Here is a 26251-nt window from a genome sequence, read left to right as displayed (position 1 = left end):
GCGCACCGTAAGAACCCAAATGGTGGTGTAATCCACAAAAGCGCCAAATCGGGGGGGGGTCATCACGTGATCATTTTATGACAAATGACTCCAATTTGGTCACCATCGAACTTGTCACCTTCCATCACCACTCCCGGTTCGAGTGGACAAGACCAAGTTATTAATTATATACAGAACGATTCGCCACCATGGCGGATATAGGCACTATGACGGAGTACCCGAGTCTCTTCAGTATGTGGCATCTATTATTGATTATGATGTCAATAACATGTATTATACAGGATCGGAGAAAATGAGCTTGGTCCAGCTCCTTGTCCCGACTGAACTTGCTCATGACACCGTAGTCGAGCTTGGAGAACTCGGGAATGTCCAATTCAAAGATGTATGTATGGGATTTTACTAGAGGAAACTTTTGCTTACCGACCCACCGCAGCTGAACCCAGAAGTCAATCCATTCCAGCGTTCATTCGTCGGTGAAATCCGCCGTGTTGACGAAATGGCTCGCCGCGTTCGATTCTTCAATGCCCAAATCGAAAAAGATAATCAGCAGTATCCTACATCACCTGTTCCTGTCCGTTCCTTGGGCGACTCGGCTCCGCTTGCCACCGTGGGACCTCGCGCAAGCCAGACACGCGATGAGCTCGATGTGATCCTTGCAGAACACGAGTCACGTCTATTGCAGATGAATGAGAGCTACACAACACTGAGCACTCGTCAGCGTGAATTGGTCGAGGCACGCCATGTGCTCCGCGAGACCGCGGTGTTTTTCGATCGAGTAGGTTGCATCCTCGATTACATCACAAACCCTAACGTCAGATTACCTAGGCCGGCACTATCCAGCCTGATATTCGCACATCGTTCGACGATGGGACCCAGCCTCTTCTGCAGGACGATGCTGAAGCCAATGCTGCAGCTTCTGGTCCCGTCCAATTCGACCTCGAGTTCGTTGCTGGGACAATTGACCGAGCACGTTTGCCCACATTTGAACGTATTCTCTGGCGTGTGCTCCGTGGTAACCTCTACATGAACCACACGGATATTGCCGAGCCATTTGTCGACCCCAATACTCTAGAGGAGACTCGCAAGAATGTGTTCGTAGTATTCGCCCATGGTGCCACTCTTCTCGCCAAGATCCGCAAAGTCAGCGAGGCTCTTGGAGCTACTCTCTTCCCCATTGATTCGAACTCTGACCGCCGCGTCACTGCACTGCGCGAGGTCGAGGGACGCCTTGAGGATGTTCAACAAGTTCTTGCCAGCACCAAGTCCACTCGTCGTGCCGAGCTCGAGCGTATTGGCGATAGCATCGCCACATGGCGCGACTTTGTTCGGAAGGAGAAGAAGGTATACGAGACGCTTAACCTCTTCTCCTATGACCCACGCCGCAAGACCCTTGTGGCCGAAGGCTGGATTCCTGCTCGCGATGGTCCGGCAATTCAGGCTGCTCTTCGCCGCGCTGCTGATATGGCTGGCACTCATATGTCCCCTATCATGCACACTTTGGAGGGAACCAAGCCACCCACCTTCCACAGGACCAACAAGTTCACCGAAGCTTATCAGACTATCATCGACAGCTACGGTATCGCAGCTTACCAGGAAGTCAATCCTGGTTTGTTTACGGTGATCACATTCCCGTTCCTGTTCGCCGTCATGTTCGGTGATCTTGGGCATGGATTTATTGCGTTTGCGGCGGCCTTGGCTATGATCATGTTCGAGAAGAAGCTCATGAGGGCGGATTTGGGCGAGGTGAGTGATATCTTGATAGTGTGAACGCGGTCTAACGCATTGTCCAGATTATTGGTACATTCTTCTAGTGGGTGTTAGAAATGTAATCATGAATTCGCTTTGCTAACTGTAGTTTCTAGCGGTCGTTATATTATCATCCTCATGGGGGTGTTCTCCATGTTCACTGGCCTCATATATAACGATATCTTCAGCAAGTCTATGCACTTTTGGCATTCCGGGTGGGACTGGCATCAAGGCCAGGTCGAGGCCCGCTCAAATGGGCATGTATACCCCATCGGTTTGGATCCCGGTTGGCATGGCGCAGAGAATGCTCTGGTGTTTACCAACTCCTACAAGATGAAGATGTCTATTATCCTGGGTGTTATTCACGTGCGTGTCACTATCTACTGTGCATACCATTGGTACTGACATTCGTATATTCAGATGTCTTTCGCTATTTGCCTTCAAGTCCCTAACCACCTTCACTTCAAGAAGAAGCTCAATATTTGGACCGAATTCGTTCCCCAAATTCTGTTCTTGCAGTCCATCTTTGGCTATCTTGTTGTTTGTATTATCCTCAAGTGGGTCACCGATTGGACAACTTCGCCCGTCCCACCTCCCGGACTTCTCAACATGCTCATTTTCATGTTCCTTTCACCCGGTGCTCTTGGTGCAAAAGATGAGAATGGCAACTTGATCGGCGAACCCGAGATGTTCCGTGGCCAAGGAGTATTGCAGATCTTCCTACTTCTCTTGGCCGCAATTTGTGTCCCTTGGATGCTTTGCGTCAAGCCTTATTTGTTGTGGAAGGAACACAAGCAAAAGGAGGGTGCTGGGTACCGCACTATCTCTGGCGAAGAAGCAAACGGAAATGGCCGAAACAGCACTGACTTGGCCGATGAGGAGGAAGGCAGAGCCAATGGTGGTGATCATGATGGCGGCGACGGAGAACATGTGAGTAGTTGTGGACGACCCTGTCCTAATACCATGCTCATATTCACCACCTGTAGGAGGGCTTCGAGTTTGGTGAAATCGCTATCCACCAGATTATCCATACGATCGAATTCTGTTTGGGTTGCATTTCCAACACGGCTTCTTACCTTCGTCTCTGGGCGCTCTCCCTTGCACACGCTCAGCTTAGTGAGGTGTTGTGGGACATGACGATCTCTGGTGCCCTTGCCGACACCGTGGTTGGAGTCGGTGGTGCTATCACCCTCTTCTTCATGTTTGGTGTCTGGTTCAGTCTTACTATTTTCATCCTTTGTATCATGGAGGGTTTGTCTGCATTTTTGCACGCACTCCGTTTGCACTGGGTGGAGGCCAATGGCAAGCACTATATGGCTACTGGACACGTAAGTGATGTCATTGAGTTATTGAACCAACGCTCACATACTACCATTTATAGCCATTCACCCCTCTCTCATTTGCCATTACAGAGGGTAGTGATATCTAATCTTCATATTCCGCACGAGATCTTGCGTCTAATATGTATGTCTTCGAGTGTACCCAATAATAATAACACATCGAGACCAATTTGCTTCTGTTCTCCTGGTGTGCTTCGTGCGCCCCTCGGCCCGGGCGGTATTACCGGATGTGTCTTGGAGCGTCAGCTGGTCCGCTGATATACAGGCCCAAGCGAAGCCTAAGTAGGTTCTTTATACTCCGAGTGGAATTTACGCCGAATTCTCGAGAATGAGTGATAAATAAAGAGTGCGGTGGCCCGCCAGCCCCAAGTAGGCCCACCATCATGTTGCAATATCCTCTCTTAGTTGCCGCTCTAGCTGCGTCTGCATCGGGTTTCGCCAGCAAACCTAGTTACACCCGTGGTACCCTGGCAAATGGTTGGGACTGCTCACTCAAATTGGCGTTCAAGCCCAAGTGCGGAAAGTTCAGCTCCGCAACGTACGTGAACGCAAACTCGGGCATTGATTTGAGGAAAATCAAAACGGCTATTGTACCATTCGGAGACAGTTGGACGCAAGTCTATTTTCTACGTGGTCCTTGTGAAAACTGACTGACCGTTCACTTAGGGCGATGAACGATTCGACGGGGGCTTACCCGCCTCCGCCGCCTGTCTTTTTAGGAAATTATTCTATGGCTGGAGGGAGAGCTTCCAATGGACCAACTTGGTAGGTCCCCGTGCGAAATACCCATATCGCGACTACATACGTATACGGTTTGTAGGACCGAATATATTGCAAACGATACATCCTCGGAGGTTCATCCATATGCGATCGGTGGAGCTGTCACAGACCTCACGCTCTGGTGAGTTTTGGCCCTTCATATTTGTACAAGCCTCCTGAAGAACAGCCTACTAGGCCAACAGCCATCGCACGGAAAATTAATATCAACTCGTTCACAAATCAGGTACACATGCCTCCAATTTTAGATCTTCCCCCTGCACTTACAATCAAATTCCTAGACCAAGATATTCTTATCGCAAAATAACACGTGGGACCCCTCGACGACTCTATACACGATTTTCTTCGGCATCAACGATTATACTTATTCCAAGACCGATGGGTTTGATATTTTGCTCAAGTCGGACGAGGTTGTTGTGAGTATATGCCATTTAGTTCCGTACTACTGGAGCATTCAATTGCAATATAGCGAAACCAAACGGAACTCCTGATCGCTGCGGGTGCGAAAAATATTCTAACGGTAGGTCTGTACCATAATCAGACGGGGAGGTGAGCCGGTGGAGTCAGAATGGCGACGTATGGGTGCTGATTACATTGCGCAGTGGACCCTATAAGCAGGCTTTATACGACAATCTCAAATCATTGCGCAAGCAACATCCGCAAATCAACATCGCTTTCGCCGATTTCTTCCCTCTTTGGAACGCCATAAATAGGCAAGTTCACAAGTCTCTCAAGATGGTACATACTCATAACAAAAACCACGGGCAGCTCTGAGTCAAACTATGGGGCAACTTTCGGATATACCAACTTGACTAAATGTTTAACTGTCGACAGCAGCATTGTAGGGGCTTGCGAATCTCCTCAAACACATCTTTACTGGCAATCCGGACGTAAGTACATACTGAAAGTTACAAATAATTGTATCTAACAATTTCCGGTCTTCGTCTCGTTACAGACCCTTCTACTTGTACCCATCGGTAAGAGAGCTTCACAAAATGCTTCTCAGCTTAGTTAACTGTCCTCTACAGCCTAATGGCCGATTACGTAGAGACGGTGCTAGGCACATGCAAGTCGTGATGACTACTTACCAATTCTTTGGAATCATGCAACGCCACAAGCACTCATTACAATAAATATAGTACCGGATAAAATCTCTTCCCATCCCATCTGAAATGCCGACTTGAACGAATAGTTCTAAAGCCCTGCTGCTTTAACAAAGGATGATCTTATCGATTCTTCTTCAAAGCCTCCCTTGTAAACGACAACATGCCCTATTTGGATAGAGCTGAGTTTAATCTGTGTTTTCGCTAAACGCCAAAAAACCTGCCATGATCTTTGCGCAACCTTCTGAATTCAGAAGAAGGGAGAGTTGAGTCAGAAGGTGTATACGCAGCAGTATGCGTCAACTAAACGAAGCATGGCTCAATAAGTTCAGTGGGGTATGTCAAATGGACGTTTCGACCCTCAACCTCCACTATTCTCACTCATACTTAGTCATTACTTGTGGCTAATATAAAATTCTGCTCTAAAGATAACTTTTGCATTTCAACATGACCCTCGTGCTGAGGTAATATGTCATTCATCTTTGCTGCTCTCTAAACAGTCAAACATCATACTCTTGAACAATCCGATGAATCCCGTCTTGTTGACCCATGTAGTCATGTAAACAAATGAGCCAAACATGTGGCCCTCATTAATTACATCGACCCGATAATTCTCATCTGCAAAACACATCAGACATTATCCTAAAGTAACAACAATTACATGTACTGACTCTGCACTTTATATTATCCACAGTTGGCCTATCCTCTGGTTTAAATGCCCAGCAATCAGACAGAAGCGACCACAACAGGTCTGCCCTGTCATCGCCAGTCGGTATATGCTCTTCCGGTCTGGCGGGATGTCCTCCTGCCAAAAGCTTCATGATCACGGTAGGGGTACTTACACCAGGAAAAGGCACGTTTCCTGTAAACACCTCCTGTACACCCAGTTAGTGATGTCATGTGATCTGGTTGCTCTGATGCATACCAGAATCGTCTAAATAAAGTTTACTATCAGAATCTCAATCATGTAGCTGATAGTGCGCTCACGCTTCCAAGCGAAAAGATATCTCCCTCAGGTGTGCTCTTTTCGGTGATGTCACCTATAACTTCAGGAGCCTAAATGCAGCTAGTTGGTTGCAGCATATTGTGGTTGGTTCGCGAGATCTCACCATCCAACGAATCGACATGGTTTGAGAACCACTGGTCTCGGTAAACTTGGAGGTGCGATCGATTCGATGTGCAACAAAACCTGTTATCTTGGGTGTATGGTCCTTTGATATCAGGACGTTTACCTGGTATGACCAGTATGAGTGCCAAACAAGTAAAACACCCAAACATACTTACCCCTCTTATGTCTCCATGGGCCTAAGTAAAAAGGTGTTATGCGTGATACGCTTTCTTAGTGGCGGTAGTATACATACCACATTTTCTTGATGCAGATACGCAACTCCATCAGCTATTTGCCCACACTATCATGCAACAATCGATTTCAGACTATACACATGCGGCGTTTTGCTTACCAGGTTGTACCGGTCGACATCGGGGTGTTCAGCTAGAAACTGGGTTAGGTCGCCATTCTCCATCCATGGAGAAACCATCGCGAGGTAGCCGTAGTGCTCTGTCACCCCCATTAATTCCAGAACATTCGGATGCTTACACTTCGACCAAATGTATAGCTCGTGCGCAGCATCCTAGCATAAGTTGTAGAAATGACAGCCAAACGAACTAAAGATAAAACAGCATGTATACCTTGATCTTCCTTTGCCCACCGTCGTCTAAATTGACCTCCAGCCTCACACACTTCAGGCTAACCTCTGCCCCATTATTGAGTACTCCGCGATAGATATCTCCAAAACCACCACACGCCACCGGATTATCGCCAGACATCGATCTGTTTACGTAGGGCGACATGCTTTTGCATCCATGACTGTGAAGTTGACGCAGAACTTCATCTACCATCTAAAATGTAATCAATCAATACTGTGATCGGGTATTAAAACCATATCCTGGCCCACCATCCTTGGACTGATTATTTTATCGCAGCCCCCACGGAGAGACGGGCCCTCTACGGCTGAAACGAGTTTCGTCTCCAAAGATGCCGGTCCGAGAGGTCTCGAATTGTTCAATAGCGAGTCCAGCTCCTGAAGGAGCTGTTTTGCAACAGGTCGCTCTTCAGTTGGCCTCCAGCATTTTTTGATAAGTTGCCATGCGAGCTGAGCAGTCCGTAGGTCGATGACTGATATAACTGTTGGTATGTCTTCATTAAGATTCGGATCCACTCCGGACAGGAGTAGCTCGAGAATACGAACGTGAGACTTGTGTTTGTGATATGGTAAACAACCGGTGATCACCTTGTTAGTTCGAGAAAACACTTAGGTCTCAGTCAATGTGATTAGAACAAAGCAAAATGAGCCTACTTCAAAAAAGGTGCACCCAAGTGACCACACATCTGACTGTGTTGTAGGAATCGATTCATTGTTCACGTATTCTGGGCTCATCCACCTCAGCATCCAATCAACTGAAACAGATGGTGTGAGGTGCGAAAAGTTTTGGGCCAGCTGCGAGAGACTGAATTCTCCTATTTTAGCTCGATTGTCATACGTCATGTAAATTTTCCCCTTGAATGCATACATCTTTGTAAATACGTTCGCAAGGTTTATAAGTTTTACCCACCGGATTGATGCATCCGTGAACAATTGGAGGCATTTGAGTGTGTAAATACAAGACTCCTGCAAGGATATCTCGAAACTACGAAAATGTTAATGTTAATGTTAATGTTTGTTTAAGTTGTGAAGGGAGCTCACCACACCCCTGCACATTGTACCAGATAGGCCTTGTTGACAAAACTTGGATCAACGATTCATCAAACATATGTTAGTTCCGAGTCTGGTGGAAACAACTATGACCTACCCGACGCAGGTCTCCGCGTGGGTAAAAATCTTGATGGAAAGTTAAAGTCCTGGAATCGACAGAGAATACTGAAGCTATTCGATGGTCCTGTAGCAAGGACCACGAACTAAATTTGGCATCGAATTCCTAAAAGTCATTTACTGTAAGCGGGAAATGATGTGACCCTGCGAAAGGTGCGTTACCTCGCGCAAATTATCTAGCAATTCTCTTTTATCCTATTGGAGGAGACCGGAAATAGAATAAACCATTCCATAGAATTGAAATGCATAATCATCCCTTGCAATTGCAATTGCTTACCCTTCCGTCACCATTGTTCTCAAAGTACTGAGGATCAACCCTCATAAGTTTCTTGACAACCTGTATGTCTAAGAGGTTTAGGGTATTATCCTATGCACGGCTACCGTGATAATTACCCGGGCTTGTTCCGAACCATCTGTTCGAGATCTAGTGGACTCCGAAATATATAAGCCTGAAATGGTGCAGTCCTCCTTCTACCCACAGGTATAAAGTTGCCGCTGATCCTTTGCATAAGTCGCTCCATCCCGAATCTTCCGATACATCTGACAATACATCCCCTCCTCTAGCACTGGCGGGACCGAGTTGAGCGCTGGCGGTGTTGATTCGCGGTGGCAGATTGAAGGTGTGAGCTTGGCTCGAGAAAGTTCCTTCTGAGTCGTCTCCTAGGTTGTAATTATTGTGAGACATGGAGGTGATATAACATACGTCTTGGAGCTCTTTATTCGCCAATGATCAATATATAGGCTGGTGCTGGTGTGTCAGCCGCTGGAACTTAGTAATGGCTACCGTGTGTTTATGTCATCTACGGCGTCTATCTAATCACATACGACCGCCTGCAGGCGAGTATTTGGCATTCTACCCATCTGGTCTGCTCATCCATTCAATTCGATAGTTAGTGGAAGATGTGCACCCACAGGTCCAATTACGAAGATTTCAAAAACCAAGAGACCAAACATGAAACAGACCTGGACATGACGGGTAGTTCGTTGATGTCGGGGAGGCATGCAACTCTTATCCTAAAGTTTAGTTGATTCAACCGCTTCTTATCCGTATCCCTTAATTTTTAATTTAATCAAAAGCGCCACATTATGCCCCGAAAATAAAAAGGTACTTGTGAACTGCCCAGATTTGTACTAACTGACATAAATCCGTAACATAATGGCAAACAGATCGTGATCAAACGCCTGCGTAGCAGAGATGATGGGAGCGGAGTAGGTCAGGTATGTCATGCATATATTTCCCTCGAGTACCAGCATGCTTTAATAAATCAAGTTCTGCTGAACAGACCGAACAGGATCTGGAAAGGGAGATAGTTGTTTGGCGGGAGCTTTGGGGCCAACATGTACTCTCACTTTTGGGAACGGTGTTATTGAATCCTACACCCGAGAAATATCTACCTAGATCGACTTTATCGGATTACCACAGCAACGGTGACTTGAAGAAGGTAAAACTAGCCCTTATTATCTGAGGTTAATGTTTTACGCATATTCTGACACTGTTCCAGTACATTTCCCTAAGCAAACCAGATGCTAGAGCGAAGTTAGAGCTGGTAAGTACTGCGGTATACCAATTATCAAGCGGCACAAGTGTTCACTTCCGAGCATAGCTTTGCGGTGTAGCAGCGGGGGTATCGCATATTCATCAACAAGGCATTGTCCATGGAGACTTAAAAGATGTAAGAAACAAGTACTTCACAAAAGCCCAAACTGAAATCATATCATTCGATTGTATTGAAAAAAAGGTGAACGTACTGGTTGACGACGAGGGCAGGCCAATGATATGCGATTTTGGCTCCGCATACATCACTCATTGTGAAACTCCTCCGTGTATCGCAGGCCCTCCGGATGCATTTGATTCAATCGTTACTCAGCGTTACTTGAGCCCAGAAGTTCACCTGACGTGTGCTACTAGCCAAGAATCTGATATCTGGGCATTAGGTTGCATATTACTTGAGGAAAGTATGCTATCCCAAGCCTGGCGATCCCGACTGAACCCATTGTCAGGTACAAACAGGGCATGGCCCGTATGAGCTGGATGAAAACGGTAACAGTTGTGTCCAATGGCTTCACTGGGTTAAAATGCGCTTGAAGGGAGTCAAGCCGGCCGAACTCAGACATTTCCCCTTAGATCCTATATCACAAGGCGTTGGCCAAATTGCAACTGGATGCTGGGTGGATAAGAGTATGAGACCCTCCGCGGCACAGGTTCTCTGCGACCTGAATAAGCTGCAAGCCACGTATTCTAATATTTTCTGGACAGTACACTATAATTGCACAGACCAGCCGTGTTGTACCAAATAATCACTTGTACTATCTTCCAAACTCAATAAAACTCGTGAAAATTGTCATATCTGCGCTCCAAGACTTTAGAATCATATGCCGACGCCACGAACACCTGTTGCGATAAATAAATCCACTTTTCTCTCCTGCCATCTCATCTGAAATGCGGGTTTGAATGAATAATTTTGAAGCCCTGCTGCATCAACAAAGGCCGATCTTATGGATTCTTCTTCAAAGCCTCCCTTGTAAACGACCACGTGCCCTATTTGGATAGAGCTGAGTTTAATCCAGATTTTCGGTAAATGCCAAAACACTTGCCATGATCTTTATGCAACTTTTCAGATTCTGAAGAACGAATCATATCAACCACAACTAATACACCTGTCCCAGGCTTAAGATACGAGGCCAGGGTTTTGGTTACATCATCGATATCATCAAAGTGATGATATGCCTGGGTACACTGGACCATATCTTTAGTTGATCAAATAGTTGGCTGGGTAAGGGTGCTCTTACCACAATCACATCGAACTCAACTCCGTCGAATGGGTCAGTATCGCTTGTATTACGTTCCACAAGCTCTGTGCATATCGCTCTCATCTCCTCTGGTGGAATACCTTGATTCGCTACACGCTCGTTATAGTACTCAACCGATTTTGGGCTAATATCAACCCCGATTAAGGTTTTTGTATGTGGTGCCAATTGCTGGGACAATAAGCCTGAGGAGCAAGGCCAAAATAATGGGTAAAGTAACTTCTAGAGTTGCGATAATGAGGTTGCGAATTTGCTCATACCTGTCCCACACGCGTAGTCCATTACTATAGTTTTGTCTTCATCGAACGATACAGCCTCCAAGATCGTAGCGGCGGCCTTCTGGGTTGCCAGCTGCCTTGCCGGGCTGGCCTCATATCCTGAATGTTCCAGAAAATTAAGCATCCAATAGTTAAGGATTTGTTAAATTCACTCACCACCTGAGTGATGATGAGCTTGAGAATCAAAGTATTGGCGATTGGCCTCCTTAACTCCCCCTTCATTTGGATGTGAATCTGCAGCAATATCGTGAGAATGGGAGTGAGAGTGGTGGTGCATGATGATGATTTTCTTATGCGTTAGCAGTGAATGCCTTTGACGGGCGCTATAGTACCAATAAGGTGATCGCTATGAATAGGATGGCTTATAGGAAATTCAAAGATTCAAGTGTCCCAAATTTGGCAATTAAACCACGGCCAGCTTTGTACGCGTAAATGGCATCGAATTTGTACCACTGGAACATTTGTGGGGGACTATCATAAATTATATATATATATCTTATATAATATATATGCGCAGGTTTAGCGACCTAACCAACATGGTTAGTAGAGTACCACATATTTTACCTCATGTATGCGTGATGCTGAGTTACGATAACAAGACTTTGGTGAACTGCGGTAAATTATATCTGGATGGCCCTATGTACCAGGTCGAAAATGTCCGGAGTATTTACTTGGTTGTAATTTAATTTCCAAGCCAGTGTTTTAGATAACATCACGGGAAGAGTAGGTGCCAGAACATCTTGCAACGTTTACTTTTCAGTCTTTCACGCGCACACAATCTTGCACATCAAAGCGTTCATATCAATGTGAATTGCTATTTTACAAGTAAAGTAGCGACTCGCACTGTTCCTCGGTCTAGGAGCTAGGGCGGACACCCTTTGCGATAAACAAATCCACATCAGAACCATGCCAATTCATCTGAAATGCTGGATTAAAAGAAAACTCCTGTAAGCCCCCCTCGTTAACAAAGGCGGAACGAATCATTTCCTCATTAAATCCCCCCGTATAAGCGACAACGTGACCTTTCAGGGAATATTAAACTTGCAGTAAAGTGACAGAATTGTGATGGGACACTTACTATGCGAGCTGAGTGAATTTGCGGCTTCCGGGGACTCTTTTATATCAATAACAATCAATACTCCAGTGCCTGGCTTGAGGTACGAGGCCAAGACTTTTGTCATTTGATTAATATCATCAAAATGATGATAAGCAGCGCTGCACTAGTATTTATGAGCGAGTTTGGGATTAGCGTAATCTTAGTTGTGAACAGTGCGACGTTGCCTACCACAATGACATCAAATTCTATTCCACCGAAAACATCCTCTTCAGCTTTACTACGCTCAGTAAGGTCAACACATATGGCCTTCATTTGATCTGGCGGGACACCCTGCTTAGCGGCGCGTTCGTTATAAAAATCAGCCGACTTGGAGCTGATATCGACTCCGATTATGCTTTTTGAATGAGGAGAAAGCCTCTCTGATATTAGGCCTATCGACGAGTTAGAATACCAGGTTGGGGTCGGGGAAACGCTGTATTAGCGAAGAACCCACCAACTCCACACGCAAAGTCCATTACGACGGTCTGACTCTTGTCAAAAGAGAAGGCCTCTAGAATTGCAGCGCAGGCCTTATCAGCCATTGGTTGGGCGATTGGAATATTTTCATAACCTGGTGCGCGCTGTTTAGTTTCATACAAAAGGCGGTCCGAAGATACTACCTACCGCCCTCGTGACTGTGAGCCAAACCATCAAAATACTGACGGTTGGCTTCCTTGAGCCCTCCTGTGGCATGGTGACCGTGGGCATGATGGCCGTGAGTGTGGTAGCCAGTGCTGCTTTCAGTGTGTGCGTGCGAATGAAAGCTTGCCTGAGACATTGCGATCTAATGAATATTGGGTTGGAGAGGATTCAGACTGAGCTGGTTATATACACTCAACTACTCCAGGCACCGGAAAGGTACCTTCACGATCATGTCTAGATACTGTGCTTTTCTGTGCTTGGTAAGCAATTAAATAACAGCATGGAGAGCGGGAGATAGTCACAACGGCCTAACTTACGCGACTTCCATCAAACAGTAGGATCTGGCGTGGATTGCGGGAGTTAGAGATATACCTTGCTTACATAACACAGATCTGTGCTAATAATTTCCAACTATTGCAGTACTGCGGCCGTAGAATATTCGCACAAGTTCCAATTGGCAAGTGGTATAGTCGTAAATCGTTGGTACAAGCCAGATCATCGCTTGTGTCCTTTGTCAATAATTACATGTGGAAGTGAGGATCCCAGCACGAAGTTGAGCCCAGCTGTGAAGACTTTGGAACATGCTGTCCTTCCCCATGCTTAGTTGATATCACTAGAATAATTCCGTTCAAACAAGCACCTAATCCGACTCCCGGAGACGATCTTCCAGCTCTTTCTTGCGCATGGACAATGCCTCCACTTTGTCCTCCTTGGTCGCATCGTAGGAAACCAGTGTTTGGTTGAAGCTGTATAACATAGATTGAGACACAGTCCAGCTGGAGGGAGCAGTTTTGCTTACGGGTTGTCAGGAGACTTCTGGAACATCTTGTACATCAGGTCCTAAATTAGAAAGGTTAGTGGGTATATGAGCGTGAAGATATGACACTGAGGCTTGCCTTGTACTGTTGCAATCGCAGCCCAGGACGCTAGATAATGGTTGTAAATACAGGTAATGAAAGCTATCAAGTAAAAGGATTACCTCTTCCTTTAGGCGAGGAAGTTCGCGTTCCTGGTATGCCTCGAACGCGGCTTTGAAACGACGCTGCCGCACAAAACAATTAGGGATACATCCACAACGCCAGGAGTAGTTATGCATACTTCTGGATGTTTCTCAATGCCTGCAGCTTGCTGTCCAACGCTCGCTTTGTCGCTCTTGGCATTGACTACCTCAAGTAATTCAAGTGCATCGTCGATACCGGTTGCAGCGAAGCTTTGTACCAACTCGGGCTCGTTGATCTCGGGTTCTGATTAAACGAACTCATGAGTATTTTAGTTGTGGCAGCTCAGAGTAGTTCAACGTACTGGTTGTTTCAACAGGATCGGCAGGTACGGACGCAAGACCTCCGCCAGCAGCAAGCGCTCCAGGTCCAGCAGGCTTAGGTGGCGGAGGTTTGGCCTTGCCCTTGCTACCAGCTTTGGGAGCAGCCTTCTTCGCAGCTGCCATACCAGTCTCTTCCTCTGCCTGCCGAAGACTCTCATCAGACGCGAGTACGCGGCATACACCCAATCGCGGCATACCAGCAATCGTGCGTTTTCGGCTTTACGAGCTGCCTCGGCGGCTTTCTTCGCAGCCTTGTCATCTGCGGCCTTGCTGCTCTTTGCGCCTTTAGACCATTCCTCGGCTTCTTTCTTTTCCTATTCGAATCGATTTGTAGTTGTAATCAAAGGTGAATGGGACAATGCGAGTTTACTTACCTTTGCCGCTACGGCAGCTTCTTGCTTCTTCGACTCGTTCTCTGCCTTTTTGGCGCGTCCGCTTTCCTTCTTTGCGTTTCCGCCTTTGGGTGGCATGGCTATGATGGATAAGTTGGCCTAAATGAAGAGAACGCGGTGGTGGGCAAGACACAGAAGTGGCTATTAGATTATCTGATAAGATCCTACTTTAGCACGTACGTCATCTTACTAATTTTAGCCAAATGATAATCAACCGTTTCAAGTCCATCCCTCCATATAATTATCTGCAAAAATATTCATATAATACATCCACACACAAACCCTTGATCCAATCACAAAGCATCGAAATTAATATGATGGAGCGCCTTTTTCCTCTCCCTCTCATCCTCTCGCTGCACAAACCAAGTCAGCTCGACAAAACCCCCGACCAAACTGGAAAAGCCCAAACTCACCTTCTCATTAATGTGTAAAACCATCACCACCACAAGGAGTATAACTGTAGCAGCCACAAGCGTGAACAAGACCCACCATAACCATTGACCAGGTCTCAAAAACAACTCCCGCTTCCAATCAGTTCCGTCCGCGTTGGGATTCAGAACTAATTTAGAATTGGGAATCACGCCTTCGAGAGTGGTAGATGATTGCGGGGATGTGGATCCTGCAATGAGAGTCTCGATGTAATTGTTTGTGCGACCGAGACCGAGGAATGCATAGGGTGTATGAAGGACTTGGTATCCCGTTTGAGGAAGTTGAGTACCTGAAGATGCATAAATTAGTTCTATGACAGTTCAAAGTTGAAATATATACGTACCAAACGCGGCAGAACGGTCTCCCCTAGTATCTAATACGGTGTACTTGAATGAAGCACCAGGATTCGTAGACCCAAACGGCTGCATACACCCACGCCTATCAGCCAACAAACAACACCTCAAAGAGTTCGAAAGCGCACTTTATATTTGCCCGAACTCGTCTCGCAAATTCCACTCGGACAAGCCCCATTCAACACGATCGCCTTGAGGAAAAACGCATCTTGGAAAAAGTTATTCTGGATAAATGCAATGCGCGAGCCTGTTTGGGCGCCGTTTCGCTGGACGAGGATATCCAGCGTCCCCTACGTACGCATAAGTATCGAACAAGCGCAAAGGAAGCAAACAAGGGGGGGGGACCTACGTCTTCGTCCAAATCAACAAACGCCACTCCTCTCGCGTCCGTAATCTCCGCCAAGGCCTCGGCACCACGTTTCGCGCTCTTGAAAAACCTTCTGTGGTGGGTCCCTGAGCTCGTAGTCGATACGTTCCTACCAACTCCAAACAACTGCTGCACATGCGGACTAAATTCAAGTCCCCTCGAATCCAATGCATTTGCCGAGATCAAAGGACCGTCTTTCCCCGGCACACTAAACAAGAGCACTGGTACCCGGTTAACACCCGCCTCGTCAACAGCAACAGCCAAGATATCCGGGTACCCATCCAAATTTGCGTCGCCGATACGCAAAGGAATAGGAAGCGGAGGGTTGTGCGATGTATCCGTTAGGAGAAGGGAATCATGATTCGGCAAGATCGAGTTGAGGGGTATAACCGAATAGGCCTTGGAATATAATTCAGCACCAGAGCCCCCCTCCGATATAGAGTAGCAAGAGCTAAAAAAAACTCACGTCTCCTGCACTTTGGTCAAATTTAAACCCAAACGCCTCGTCCGCGACGCACAAGTCCCCCGGACTACGACACTTGGACTTGCTACCCCCGCTCGGTATCCCACCTGCACTCGGACACAGCGGGATCTGCTTATTGTACGCAATATGAACCGAGCAATCGAGTCCGACGCCCGTTTTGGACGAGAAGGATTTACAGACCGGGAAGACAATATCGAGTGTACCGTCTCGATCTGTAAAACCCAAGTGGTCAGACTGGCGAGCGGGAAAACAAACGAAGAGGGGTAAGTCGTGGTGGGAAACGAACCCATATCAGCAAATGACACCGCTCCTGCGCCCTTGGGAAGCTTTTCCCCTCTCGCAAACGTGTAACCTCCTTGACTTCCAGGAGACCTGGTCCAGATTTGGAATGTATCATCTTGGCAATGTAAAAACAAGTCTGCCCGGTAATGTTAGTTCACCATTTAACCTTGATCAAGTCCAAAGGGCATACCGGCAAGACAGTCCCCGTTAAAATCGACCACGGCACTGCTATGCGGGTCAGCCAACTTGCACGCCTGACTCGGGAGCGGAGGGTCAACTCTACTCTCCAAACTCAGTCCGGTACACCAAAGCAAAAAGCAAGTGGGTGACGCACAGAGTAAACGTCCCGCTGGTATCATCATTGTTCCTCCACAACTTCATATTCCCGTCCGGATCCAATCCTAGCATATTCAACCTCATGTTCCCGTCCGAATCTAAAACGATTGGATGGGCGAGACCAGAAGGAGGTAATGTTCTTGGAGAAGCTAGCCACCCCCCGCATTTGTTAGTCACTTATCTTATAAATGGGAAGAGTGGGACGTACAATAGTTCACACCCTGCCCGTCTCCAAGATGTAAACTCAAGTCCAACTGTTTTCCTTCTTTCCCTATCGTCATGATTAACATGTCTAACCGGCCGTCATAGTTTAGGTCGGCGGGGACGACATTGACAATTTGGCCCGTGATAAACGAAGCGACAGTCGTGGAACGACTAAACGAGAAACTATCTATCGATTCCGATTATCATTATTTTTCGGTTAATATCGGATGAGCAAAACACAGACGGAGTTGGGTCACGTACTATGATCCCAAACCCATGCATCGACCTTTTTCTGATCTTCACTCAGCGTCAACAAGTCCAAGCTTTTCTTCCTTGGTCAGTACCTGGTGAACCGAAAGATATAGAAAGGGGGACTCACAATTGGTCCCCGTTTAAATCTCCAAATGCGACCACTCTCCCCTGGACACCTTGTAATCCAAGCTCCCCGGCCGAGATGAGCCCATTCGATTGGAACCGTTTAGAAGGAAAGGGCCATAGTGCTGCTGCACTACCTGAAACAGCAATTAAAGCAAGTATTCGTGATTTCATTACGCGCTTTCCACACTTGTATATGTTATGGCTGTTATAATTATGCAAAGGAGTCCAAGGGGGCTGGGGTGAGATGTGGAGAAGACCAAGCGCCAAAGGATGCACGTGCACACACTCCAGATTTGCTCATAAATAACGGTGTGGCTATAAGTGGTAAATTATACAACAAGCAATATCCCAGATAGCTATGTACCCGTCATTCGTGAGTACCGAGTTTTGGTCCCGGCTTCGCTTGGTTTCTAGACTACCCGTCCTGACCAACAGCCATCCTCCTCACCCTCCTCCACCCAACCTGGAGTTACTCAATCTCCCACTAGGCAATACAATCTAACCAACTAAAAACGGCTTGTTCACCGTAATCCAACTCTCAAGTTCCCTCCAAAAACTCGCAACGACCTGTTTATCCACATGTCTCCGGTGTTGATCGATCTAAATCACAGCGCAAAGCCCATTAGTCCTTGTATTTTTCTAGCCAGCGTGAACCAAGACTCGCCTCGAGAGTAGAGACATTCCAGTCTTTGACTTGGGAAGTATCGTTACGCCACTTGATATACATTCCCTTGACGTTGTGGAAGAGTTGACGAGGCTCGGACCATTTGTAAGGTTTAAACTGCCACTGTTGACCCGTAGTTAAAACGCACACGACTCGGTCCCTATGTCCCCCCAATGAGAACATCATCAACGTGGTTAGAATGCGACTCACCAAGGATCACCACCACCACCTTGTCCAAACTTGCTCAACGCCTCGACAGAATCCACAATATAATACTTGACAGGCTGTTCGCTCTCGGTACGACGGCGAACGATGGCAATGACGTCCTCGACTTTGAGGTTGCCTTCGCGGATCATCCGGGACTTGGCCGCCTCGGAAGGTTCGAAGCTGTTGGTAGGTTGGGTGGGTTTATGTGAAATGGAAAGAGGGAAAAGGAGGAACGTACGAAGCCTCGTCCAAGAACTTTTTGACGTTGTACATGGTGATGAGGGAAGTCGGACTCGAGGGGATGACAATGATTGGATGCATGTTTTCTAAATGACAGTTAGAGCGGCACTGGGTTGGGGAAGAAAGGACACTTACTGGCTTTCTTGGCACCCACTTTGGCATCGGCTGAACGACCAAGTTAACAAGAGAAGCAACTGGAAACAGACAAACATACGCCTGGGAGCATCCTTGACAGCTTCTTTGGGCTTTTGCCTAGATGCCAACAGCGTCTTGATATTCGAAAAGTTCTAGCAACCACAGATGAGCCTCGAGTGTTGATTCCAACTGGAGATACGCACATTGACCTTGACACCGCGCAAGACCGAGTTCCGGTCCTTGAGCTCAATCTCCTGCAACTTGATACGTTTGCAGACTTCATAGTCAGCCGCATTAAACGGATGTTCGCGTTTTTCTCGTCGTGGGGCCGAGGCAGGGGCAGAAGACGTTGGTTTGGAAGGCGAGTCGGGCAGGGGAGGTGTTGTCGAGCCTAGCACAACATCAACTAAGCAGAACAACAGTACACAATTGAATGCTTACGTGCACCAACCACATTGGGATGGTCGCCCTTTCCTTCCAACCACTCGACAACACGGCCACGATCGGTAATGCCGACAGAGCCAGCCACACCCTTGGTCTTGGTCTGTCGGATATAGTCTCCTCCACCCGCGTTCTTCAGCGTCCAGGCCAATAGCAGCGCCTCGATTGTAAAGAACTCGCCCGGTGCACTCTCGGGGTCCGTAGCACTGCTCGATGCATCCTTCTTGAACCTCGTCGGCGCATTCCGAGCCACAGTCAATGAAGGCGACAGCACAATGTGCGTCGTCGCTGCCGTCAACGTTGTCGTTGGTGTCGTCCCTTCCAGAAACGTGATTGGCCGCTGCTGGGAAATCGCATCTCGCAGAGCACCCAACACATCCATATCGTCAGCAAATGACCACCAGCTCCCAATTTCCAATTCACATCACACAGTGGCAATTTCAAATACATTTTGATCGTAAATTGAACGGCGATGATCGCCCCTCGGAGACTAGGCATCCTTGCCGTTCGAGCCATACCCAATGCTAAGCGGCCTCTGCACTCCTCGGCTGTGCTATTAAGAGTTGGGCCTAAACGGACTCCCCCCACCAATCGGTTCAATTCTCGACCTGTCTCTCCATCTCGAGTCCGAGCTCCGCTTAAACATGCCTTGCCACTTGCGAGACCTGGCAAACCACGTACGGCTGAGCAAGTGCGCGTGGGGCTTTTACGAGACGTCGAAGCGTGGTGTCTCCGTTTCGCACCAACCCATATCGCATCTCTTGGAATTCCCGAACACCTGGCCAAACAATGGCTCAAGCTCTTTCCGCTCGTGGTTAAAGACGAGCTCGAAGCTCTCGGGGAAGACCAACAACCAGGTTCTAGTGATAATGCATACAAATGGGACCTCGAGTCTATCGCAACAGACATGCTCGACGACGCCCAATTCGGTACTTCTCGAGCATACATGACCCGTTTCGTCGACTTTGCACTCTCCCGTCTTGCCTCCCAACAGCAGCAAGAGCCGCCATCATCGTCATCCGAAATCGACCAACTGTCAGCATCCCTCGAGGCACTCCGACAAGCAACAGACCTACGACACATGATTGAATGGTACCCCCTCGCACGCTCCATGAGACGCAAAATCATCATGCACGTCGGCCCCACCAACTCTGGAAAAACCTACAACGCCCTGCAAGCCCTCGCGGGAGCCGAGTCAGGCGTATACGCCGGACCTCTACGTTTGCTCGCGCACGAAGTCTGGACGCGGATCAACAGAGGGAGCATCGCTCCTAAATCCGAAACCGTCGACTTGGACGACGCGGCGCCCACGTGGTCGTCACCGAATCCCAAGACCCAGACTCCGGTGCCGTCCCTATCCCCGTCCCCGCCCCTCCTCCTGCTCCTCCTAAAGTCTACGCCGGCCGGCCCTGCAATCTGATCACAGGCGAGGACCAACGGATCGTTTCGCCCAACGCGACGACTGTCTCATGTACAGTCGAAATGATACCAAAGCACCTCGTCTGGTCCGTCGGCGTCATCGACGAAATCCAGATGCTCGCCGACCCGCAGCGCGGAGGCGCATGGACGAGCGCCGTGCTGGGTCTCGCGGCCAAGGAGCTGCATTTGTGCGGCGAAGACACCGTGGTGGACCTCGTTCGAGAACTGTGCCGAATGACGGGGGACGAGCTTATCGTTAATCGATACGAACGTCTCACCCCTCTCGAAGTCGCGCCGTATTCCTTGGAGGGGAAACTCAAAAACGTCGATCGCGGGGATTGCGTGGTGACGTTTTCGAGAAACGATATATTCATGACCAAGCGCAAGATCGAAAAGGAAACGGGGCTCAGGTGTGCGGTCGTTTATGGTCGGCTGCCGCCTGAAGTGAGGAGCGAACAGGCGCAGCTGTTTAATGACGAGGAGAGCGGGTACGATGTCATTGTTGCGAGCGACTCGGTCGGGATGGGCTTAAACCTGTGAGTTCCCCCTCGCCTCTATACACACAACCATCTTCAATGTACTAACACTCAAGAACAGCAAAATTAAACGCGTTGTATTCCTCAAAACCGATAAATGGAACGGCAAACAAGACGTACCGCTCTCAGTCCCACTCATCAAACAAATCGCAGGCCGAGCCGGACGATTCGGGTTGATCAAGTCCAAGGACAAAGACAAAGATACAGACGCTGACGCGAGCTCGAACAAAACCCACCCGGGCTCAATGAACGCTGCGCAAGTCGCTTCGATCGCGGCCTCCCAGCCTCCAGGTCTGGTCACGGCCCTGCGCGACGACTCGCTCGAACGAGTCAAGGAAGCGCTAAGCACGTCGAATCCCAAAGTCGAGCACGCACGAGTGGATATTGCGAATCCGAACACCCAGGTGCGTCTCGTTTCCTTTCTTTGTCTTGCCTGCGTCTTTCTTAAATTTTATTTTATTTTATTTTATTTTATTTTATTTATGCGACTAGGCTCTGGCACAAGCACTCCCACCAGGCACAGGCATAACCGACCTGCTCGAAACGATGCGCCTCCTCGCTCGTCTCCCACCACACACCAAACTCGGTCTTCCCAACCTCGAACAACGAGCGCCTATGCCATCCAAACTACACGTGTTCAACTTTGACTCGGACCGTCCGGACGACGTTTCGTTCGATATCGACCTCTTGACTCGTTCGCTCCCCATTTCCGAACGCCTCGTTCTCGCGCAGGCGCCCGTGAGATGGCGAGATCCTACGGCGCGAAAGGCAGGGCTGGCGTTTATCAAAGCGTACGAGGCGAAAATGCACGTCAATATTCGGAAAGAGCTCCGCGGGTTCGGGTTGGTCGAGGCACTCGAGGACGTGCAAGAGTTAAAAGAAAAGTGGAGGAGACAGCAAAAGTATACCAACAAGCGAAAGTTGCCGGAAGACTACCGGTCCTCGATTCTCGATCAAGACGATCTTGCTCGGCTGGATTCAACAACATTGTCCAACTTGGAATCCTTGCATTCGACGTTGGTGTTGTACATGTGGTTGTCGTTTAGGTTGCCATTGGGATTCTATCAGGCTCCCGAGGCCCAGATGATGAAGGCTGAAGTCGAGAGGGGGATCGAGTGGTGTCTCGAGATGATTCGGGAAGGGAAAAAGAAACATGTCGAGAGGGTTATGGAGAGTGAAGAAGAGAAAGACAGAGTGGAAAAGATTGAATATCTCTCCAGGGATGCGGTCCAAAAGTGGAGAAGAGAGGGAGCGACACCTACCGCTTGGTCGAATTTGCTCGATGGTGCACGACGAGCGGGAGAGGCCGTCTGATGGTCTTTGTTTTTGTATTGCATAGATGTAACCACACCTCAGCATTTCACTAACTTATAATCACACCCGCATTTTATCAAGCCATGTGGAATTGATCAACCAAATAGCATACGATAGATAGAATCAGCTCTATGTTTCCAACGCGGCCAACTCTTTGCGAATGTCGTTCTCCGCATCGATCTTTTGTACCTGGGTCACCTCGAGCTTGTCCCCGCGCGCGAGTTTCTGCTTCAGTTCTACAAACGGCATAAATACGTTACTTTATTCAACCGGGTAAGAACTCACCATCAATGGCCTTTAACTTCTTGTTCAGATTCCGAATCTTCTTCGCGACCGGGTCGGGCTCAGCGGGCGCAGGTGGCTCGGGCTCAGGCTCAGGAACAACCGCCTCGACCTTGTCTTTATCCTTCTTGCCCTTCTTTTTCCCTTGGCCTTGACCAGGCTTTGGACTCGGACTGGGCGCCGGAGAACCCGCTCCCGGAACGTGACGAGGTCCACCGCCGCGTCCGTTGGGGCGATACGGCTGCGGGTGGTTCGTCGTTCCGTTGGACGAGACGTATGCCGCCCCGCCCTCGTCCTCGCGCTTGAAGATGCTAGGTGTGGCCAAGCCGCGTGCGCCGGGCGGGCGGTACGCGCCTGCCGGTTTTGCAGCTAGAGTAGAGGAAGTGTTGGTACGTGGGTATATGCTTTGGGCAAATGGGACATACCTGCCGGTTTGGCTGGAGCTAAGAGGGCAACGCTCGAGGTCGGAGCCGGGGCCACGGGGAGTGATTGCCCAAACGGTTCGACTGTTCCTGCAGTTATGGGTTGCCAAGATACCTACCCCTAAACGTGAGTACGTAGACCATGTGGACGGTATATGCACACGCACCTGGTACAACTCCTCTTCCAACTGCACGTGAATCAAAGGCCCAGTGCAATGCCAAATCTTGACTCCGTTGTCAACCCTCAGTCTCGGCGAGAGTGTCGCCGTCAAGAGGAACCGGCCACAGGGACTCCATTGGCACCAAGTTGTGTTCGGAGCGTCGATCGTAGTCACTTTGGCCAGCGTACGGCGGTCGTAAATGTCAATTTTCCCCGCGAGATTGCCAAATCCAGCAAGCGCAACGAGTCGTGACTGCGGATTGTAGGAAATAAAGTTGATGGGATGTGATCCAAAATCGTGTATCGGTCGAACACGTTGATCAAACAGGACCGCTTTGGCGGGTATATCTGAGAAAGCATTAAATTCTGTCACTTGATGCTCAGGTAATCACGAACTCACATCCGTAGATGACGCCAAACTCCTTCGAGTTCGGGCTCCACGTAAAGTCATGGATTGGGCCTTCTTTGTCTGCAACTAAAAGTTAGAATCATGGATGCCCTATGAAAAATTTACGCTCACCTAGTGTGACGCGGCAATCAAAGTCCCCCTTGGCGCTGAGGAAGTACAGGTTGGTCTCGCCATAGTAACTCTTGTTCGAATTGTCGACGTCTGTCTGAGTGAAGAGCAAAACATGCGTGCCAGCCGCATTCCACTTGAAGGTCGCCTTGTCTGCTTTGTAAAAAGTCTTTTGGCACGCCGGGGCTCCTCCCAACGCAGCAAGACTGTATATGCGCACCGTCGCCGGCGCACCTTTTTTCTCGCCAATAAACACCGCAAGAGATGGGTTCTGGGCGGCCGGGCTGACGGAGACACTCGTGACCCCTTCGACACGCAGTTTGTCGACGACCCCATTTCCCCATTCGGCAGGACTAAACACCTGGATGTCCTGCCCCACCACACGGAGTGCGTGTGATTCACTCACAGTAAATTGAAGCGCCCAGCCTTCTTGTCCCTTTTGAGTGAACGAGGTGAGTTCTGACCCATCTGCTACGCTCCAGATCCGTAGGTTCTTGTGCTGTACCCCTTCTTCGAGCTTTTGAGGGCGCTCCCAGGTCTGTAAGAATGTTGCGAGGGGCGAGAATGAGAGCTCGACAATGTTCGGAACTTCGATGACCTGTACAACTTTGAAGGTCCCAGCATCCACAATGCACACGCCCACTGGGAGAATGTAAGCAAATAGACGGCCGTCCTGGCTGTAGGTGTAGGCCCTCGAAGTTGTTGATGGCCTGTACAGGGTCAGATGGATGTTTCCTGTAATATGGCCATACTCACTTCTCAAATGCATCAATGGGAGCAAACTCGGGAAGTCCCCCTACAAGCCCTAATTGCTTTTGGGAGCGAACTGTGCATATGTTAGCTAGTTCAGCTTATGTTACACAATTACTCACAAGCATATTGCTGGGTCTCGGTCGACATTTTATGTTGGCTGCTGGTGTGGACTAGGGCGTCTCTCTCGCGGGCTGGGAGCTAGAGAAGCAAATAAATGCTTCGCAACTGACCGAATATCGTTAATCAACATCATCTGGTCATAGGGTTTCAACTCACGCGAACTGCGGTGGTGTGCTGGTGGTGGCCGAGTACAGGCACGGTCTCATGAAAACTTGACACATGGGCCCCACCTGTCCAAACACATTTGCCTAATTTAGGTATTCCCATCGTGCTGACACCAATCTGGTCATGCTGCTTCAATTGCCCAATTATACAAATGCAAACTCTAAATCAACTAGTGTACAAGGTTCCTGGTCGTGCATTTTGTGATTACATAGTCAAATCTTCAAAAAGCAAACTAATGCTCTCTCCATTGTGAGTGCGGCGAATACTCTCGGCCAACACGGGGCTGACATCCAAGACCTGAAGCTTACCCTCACAAACAGCTTCATTCGCCGTTTGTGGGATTGTGTTGGTTACTACGAGTCGTTCAATTGGCAAGGTCGCCAGTTGTTTCAAGTTGGCCTCGGCAAATAAACCTGTATTTGGATTGTTGGAATACTGTCAATGTAGACAATTTAGGACCTACCATGAGAAACAATCACGTAAATTTCCTTAGCACCAGCTTCTTTTAGTAGACGGGCAGCCAAGCTGACCGTGCGCCCTGTATCAATCATATCATCGACCAAGATAGCAATCTGGAAAACATAAGCGATCAGAAGAGATCACAACGAGGTAAATCCTTATTTAAATTTACCTTGTCCTTAACGTCCCCAACCAAGAGCTGCATTCGCTCCGAGCCATCTGAGACATGACCATTGGATGAACCGTTGACCGTTACGCCCTCGATTGCGCCATTGGTCAACCCATTGACAAATCCGTTAACTCCGTTGGCAAGGTGGGAGCCGGTAGCTCCATTCTGGGTTTCACCGCCCGCCTTCTGACGGTGAATGAGTGCAAACTCGGTTCCCAGACGATCGGCGATGGCAGAAGCTCTGATGACAAGTATTAAGCATAGATACTTGCCTTGTTGTGGACATGTTACATACCGCTTAGCACCACCTGCATCGGGACTAACGACAATCGAATTTTGCCAACCCCGAATCTCCAGCTTGATATAACGGACCACACTGGGCTCGGTATAGAGGTTGTCGACTGGTAGGTCGAAAAATCCTTGAATCTGGCTCGCGTGAAGATCCATCGTGATCAAATGGTCTGCTCCAGCAGTTGCGAGCATATTTGCAACGAGCTTAGCCGTAATCGGAGCACGCGATTTGTCTTTTTGTGCCTGCCGGGCATAGGGGTAGCACGGGATCACGGCCGTAATGCGACGAGCAGAGGCAGTTTTGCATGCAGAGATGAGAATAAGCAGTTCCATGAGATTGTCGTTGACGTCGAAGCATCCGGACTGCAGAATAAACACATCTTCATCGCGCACGGATTCAGAGATCTTGACGTCAATCTCTCCATTCGAAAAGTTTTTCACCACACATGGTACGAGAAGAATGTTCAGTCTGTTCGATTTGATAAGAGCACAGCGACCCTATTGTCTCAGTCCAGCTTACCGCTCTGCAATAGCTTGTGCCAGCTCTGGGTGGCTGTTTCCAGTCAATAACTTGATAGAGTTACCTCCGTAGTGCATGTTGGTGTATAAGGAATGGCAATGGAGGGCGGAGGTGGTTGGGAGAGGAAGTGGTGCTCGTCATGGAAAGGAGAAAAAGATCAAAAGTTTGTTAGGTCCGTTCTTGACCCGCTCACCTTACGTAATTAAATTAAAATCACCAACTGCCAACGGA

General features: G+C 48.5%; 9 protein-coding genes across 9 annotated transcripts; 4 read left to right on the top strand and 5 right to left on the bottom strand.

The window, feature by feature from the left end:
- Window positions 1-188: 188 nt before the first annotated feature.
- On the top strand, window positions 189-3175 carry RhiXN_01436 (V-type H+-transporting ATPase subunit I; the record flags this gene model as incomplete). The annotated part of the gene is made up of 9 exons (XM_043321255.1): window positions 189-231; window positions 282-382; window positions 434-775; window positions 826-1743; window positions 1791-1810; window positions 1863-2112; window positions 2167-2676; window positions 2733-3074; window positions 3128-3175. 9 exons carry the CDS (start codon window positions 189-191, stop codon window positions 3173-3175), a joined length of 2574 nt encoding a protein of 857 aa, XP_043187078.1.
- Window positions 3176-3469: 294 nt separating this feature from the next.
- Window positions 3470-4896, top strand: RhiXN_01435 (carbohydrate esterase family 16 protein; the record flags this gene model as incomplete). Its single annotated transcript, XM_043321254.1, has 10 exons — window positions 3470-3624; window positions 3753-3851; window positions 3907-3987; window positions 4041-4089; window positions 4145-4279; window positions 4333-4412; window positions 4466-4601; window positions 4709-4753; window positions 4819-4840; window positions 4892-4896. 10 exons carry the CDS (start codon window positions 3470-3472, stop codon window positions 4894-4896), a joined length of 807 nt encoding a protein of 268 aa, XP_043187077.1.
- Window positions 4897-5438: 542 nt separating this feature from the next.
- On the bottom strand, window positions 5439-8521 carry RhiXN_01434 (Tyrosine kinase domain-containing protein; the record flags this gene model as incomplete). The annotated part of the gene is made up of 16 exons (XM_043321253.1): window positions 5439-5584; window positions 5634-5841; window positions 5892-5900; window positions 5954-6022; window positions 6076-6198; window positions 6251-6271; window positions 6328-6375; window positions 6427-6597; window positions 6656-6865; window positions 6922-7221; window positions 7580-7654; window positions 7711-7752; window positions 7817-7942; window positions 8114-8173; window positions 8230-8260; window positions 8316-8521. The coding sequence occupies 16 exons, from the start codon at window positions 8519-8521 to the stop codon at window positions 5439-5441; spliced, it is 1845 nt and encodes a 614-aa protein (XP_043187076.1).
- Window positions 8522-10375: 1854 nt separating this feature from the next.
- Window positions 10376-12796, bottom strand: RhiXN_01433 (methyltransferase domain protein; the record flags this gene model as incomplete). The annotated part of the gene is made up of 8 exons (XM_043321252.1): window positions 10376-10573; window positions 10627-10829; window positions 10905-11021; window positions 11079-11156; window positions 12001-12142; window positions 12208-12410; window positions 12473-12589; window positions 12643-12796. The coding sequence occupies 8 exons, from the start codon at window positions 12794-12796 to the stop codon at window positions 10376-10378; spliced, it is 1212 nt and encodes a 403-aa protein (XP_043187075.1).
- Window positions 12797-13300: 504 nt separating this feature from the next.
- Window positions 13301-14451, bottom strand: RhiXN_01432 (cell division control protein 73; the record flags this gene model as incomplete). Its single annotated transcript, XM_043321251.1, has 7 exons — window positions 13301-13406; window positions 13460-13500; window positions 13640-13702; window positions 13759-13904; window positions 13963-14122; window positions 14179-14295; window positions 14356-14451. 7 exons carry the CDS (start codon window positions 14449-14451, stop codon window positions 13301-13303), a joined length of 729 nt encoding a protein of 242 aa, XP_043187074.1.
- A 215-nt stretch (window positions 14452-14666) lies between these two features.
- On the bottom strand, window positions 14667-19275 carry RhiXN_01431 (Cdc73 family RNA polymerase II accessory factor; the record flags this gene model as incomplete). Its single annotated transcript, XM_043321250.1, has 19 exons — window positions 14667-14726; window positions 14787-15091; window positions 15146-15224; window positions 15284-15445; window positions 15505-15921; window positions 15989-16218; window positions 16293-16424; window positions 16479-16567; window positions 16623-16773; window positions 16833-17015; window positions 17090-17151; window positions 17208-17340; window positions 17861-18030; window positions 18081-18257; window positions 18316-18403; window positions 18453-18482; window positions 18532-18604; window positions 18656-18843; window positions 18894-19275. 19 exons carry the CDS (start codon window positions 19273-19275, stop codon window positions 14667-14669), a joined length of 3111 nt encoding a protein of 1036 aa, XP_043187073.1.
- Window positions 19276-19365: 90 nt separating this feature from the next.
- RhiXN_01430 (P-loop containing nucleoside triphosphate hydrolase protein) lies at window positions 19366-20313 on the top strand (the record flags this gene model as incomplete). The annotated part of the gene is made up of 1 exon (XM_043321249.1): window positions 19366-20313. One exon carries the CDS (start codon window positions 19366-19368, stop codon window positions 20311-20313), a length of 948 nt encoding a protein of 315 aa, XP_043187072.1.
- A 62-nt stretch (window positions 20314-20375) lies between these two features.
- RhiXN_01429 (ATP-dependent RNA helicase SUV3L, mitochondrial) lies at window positions 20376-22162 on the top strand (the record flags this gene model as incomplete). Its single annotated transcript, XM_043321248.1, has 3 exons — window positions 20376-20848; window positions 20910-21252; window positions 21341-22162. The coding sequence occupies 3 exons, from the start codon at window positions 20376-20378 to the stop codon at window positions 22160-22162; spliced, it is 1638 nt and encodes a 545-aa protein (XP_043187071.1).
- A 129-nt stretch (window positions 22163-22291) lies between these two features.
- Window positions 22292-26097, bottom strand: RhiXN_01428 (eukaryotic translation initiation factor 2A; the record flags this gene model as incomplete). The annotated part of the gene is made up of 13 exons (XM_043321247.1): window positions 22292-22398; window positions 22448-22813; window positions 22870-22981; window positions 23034-23374; window positions 23427-23495; window positions 23547-24253; window positions 24300-24369; window positions 24416-24487; window positions 24890-24994; window positions 25045-25153; window positions 25213-25450; window positions 25505-25969; window positions 26021-26097. 13 exons carry the CDS (start codon window positions 26095-26097, stop codon window positions 22292-22294), a joined length of 2838 nt encoding a protein of 945 aa, XP_043187070.1.
- Between the last annotated feature and the right edge of the window lie 154 nt (window positions 26098-26251).

The sequence above is a fragment of the Rhizoctonia solani genome, chromosome 16 (genome assembly GCF_016906535.1).
Source record: "Rhizoctonia solani chromosome 16, complete sequence".
NCBI classification, from domain to species: domain Eukaryota; kingdom Fungi; phylum Basidiomycota; class Agaricomycetes; order Cantharellales; family Ceratobasidiaceae; genus Rhizoctonia; species Rhizoctonia solani.
This window is presented reverse-complemented; position numbering and strand designations above follow the sequence as displayed.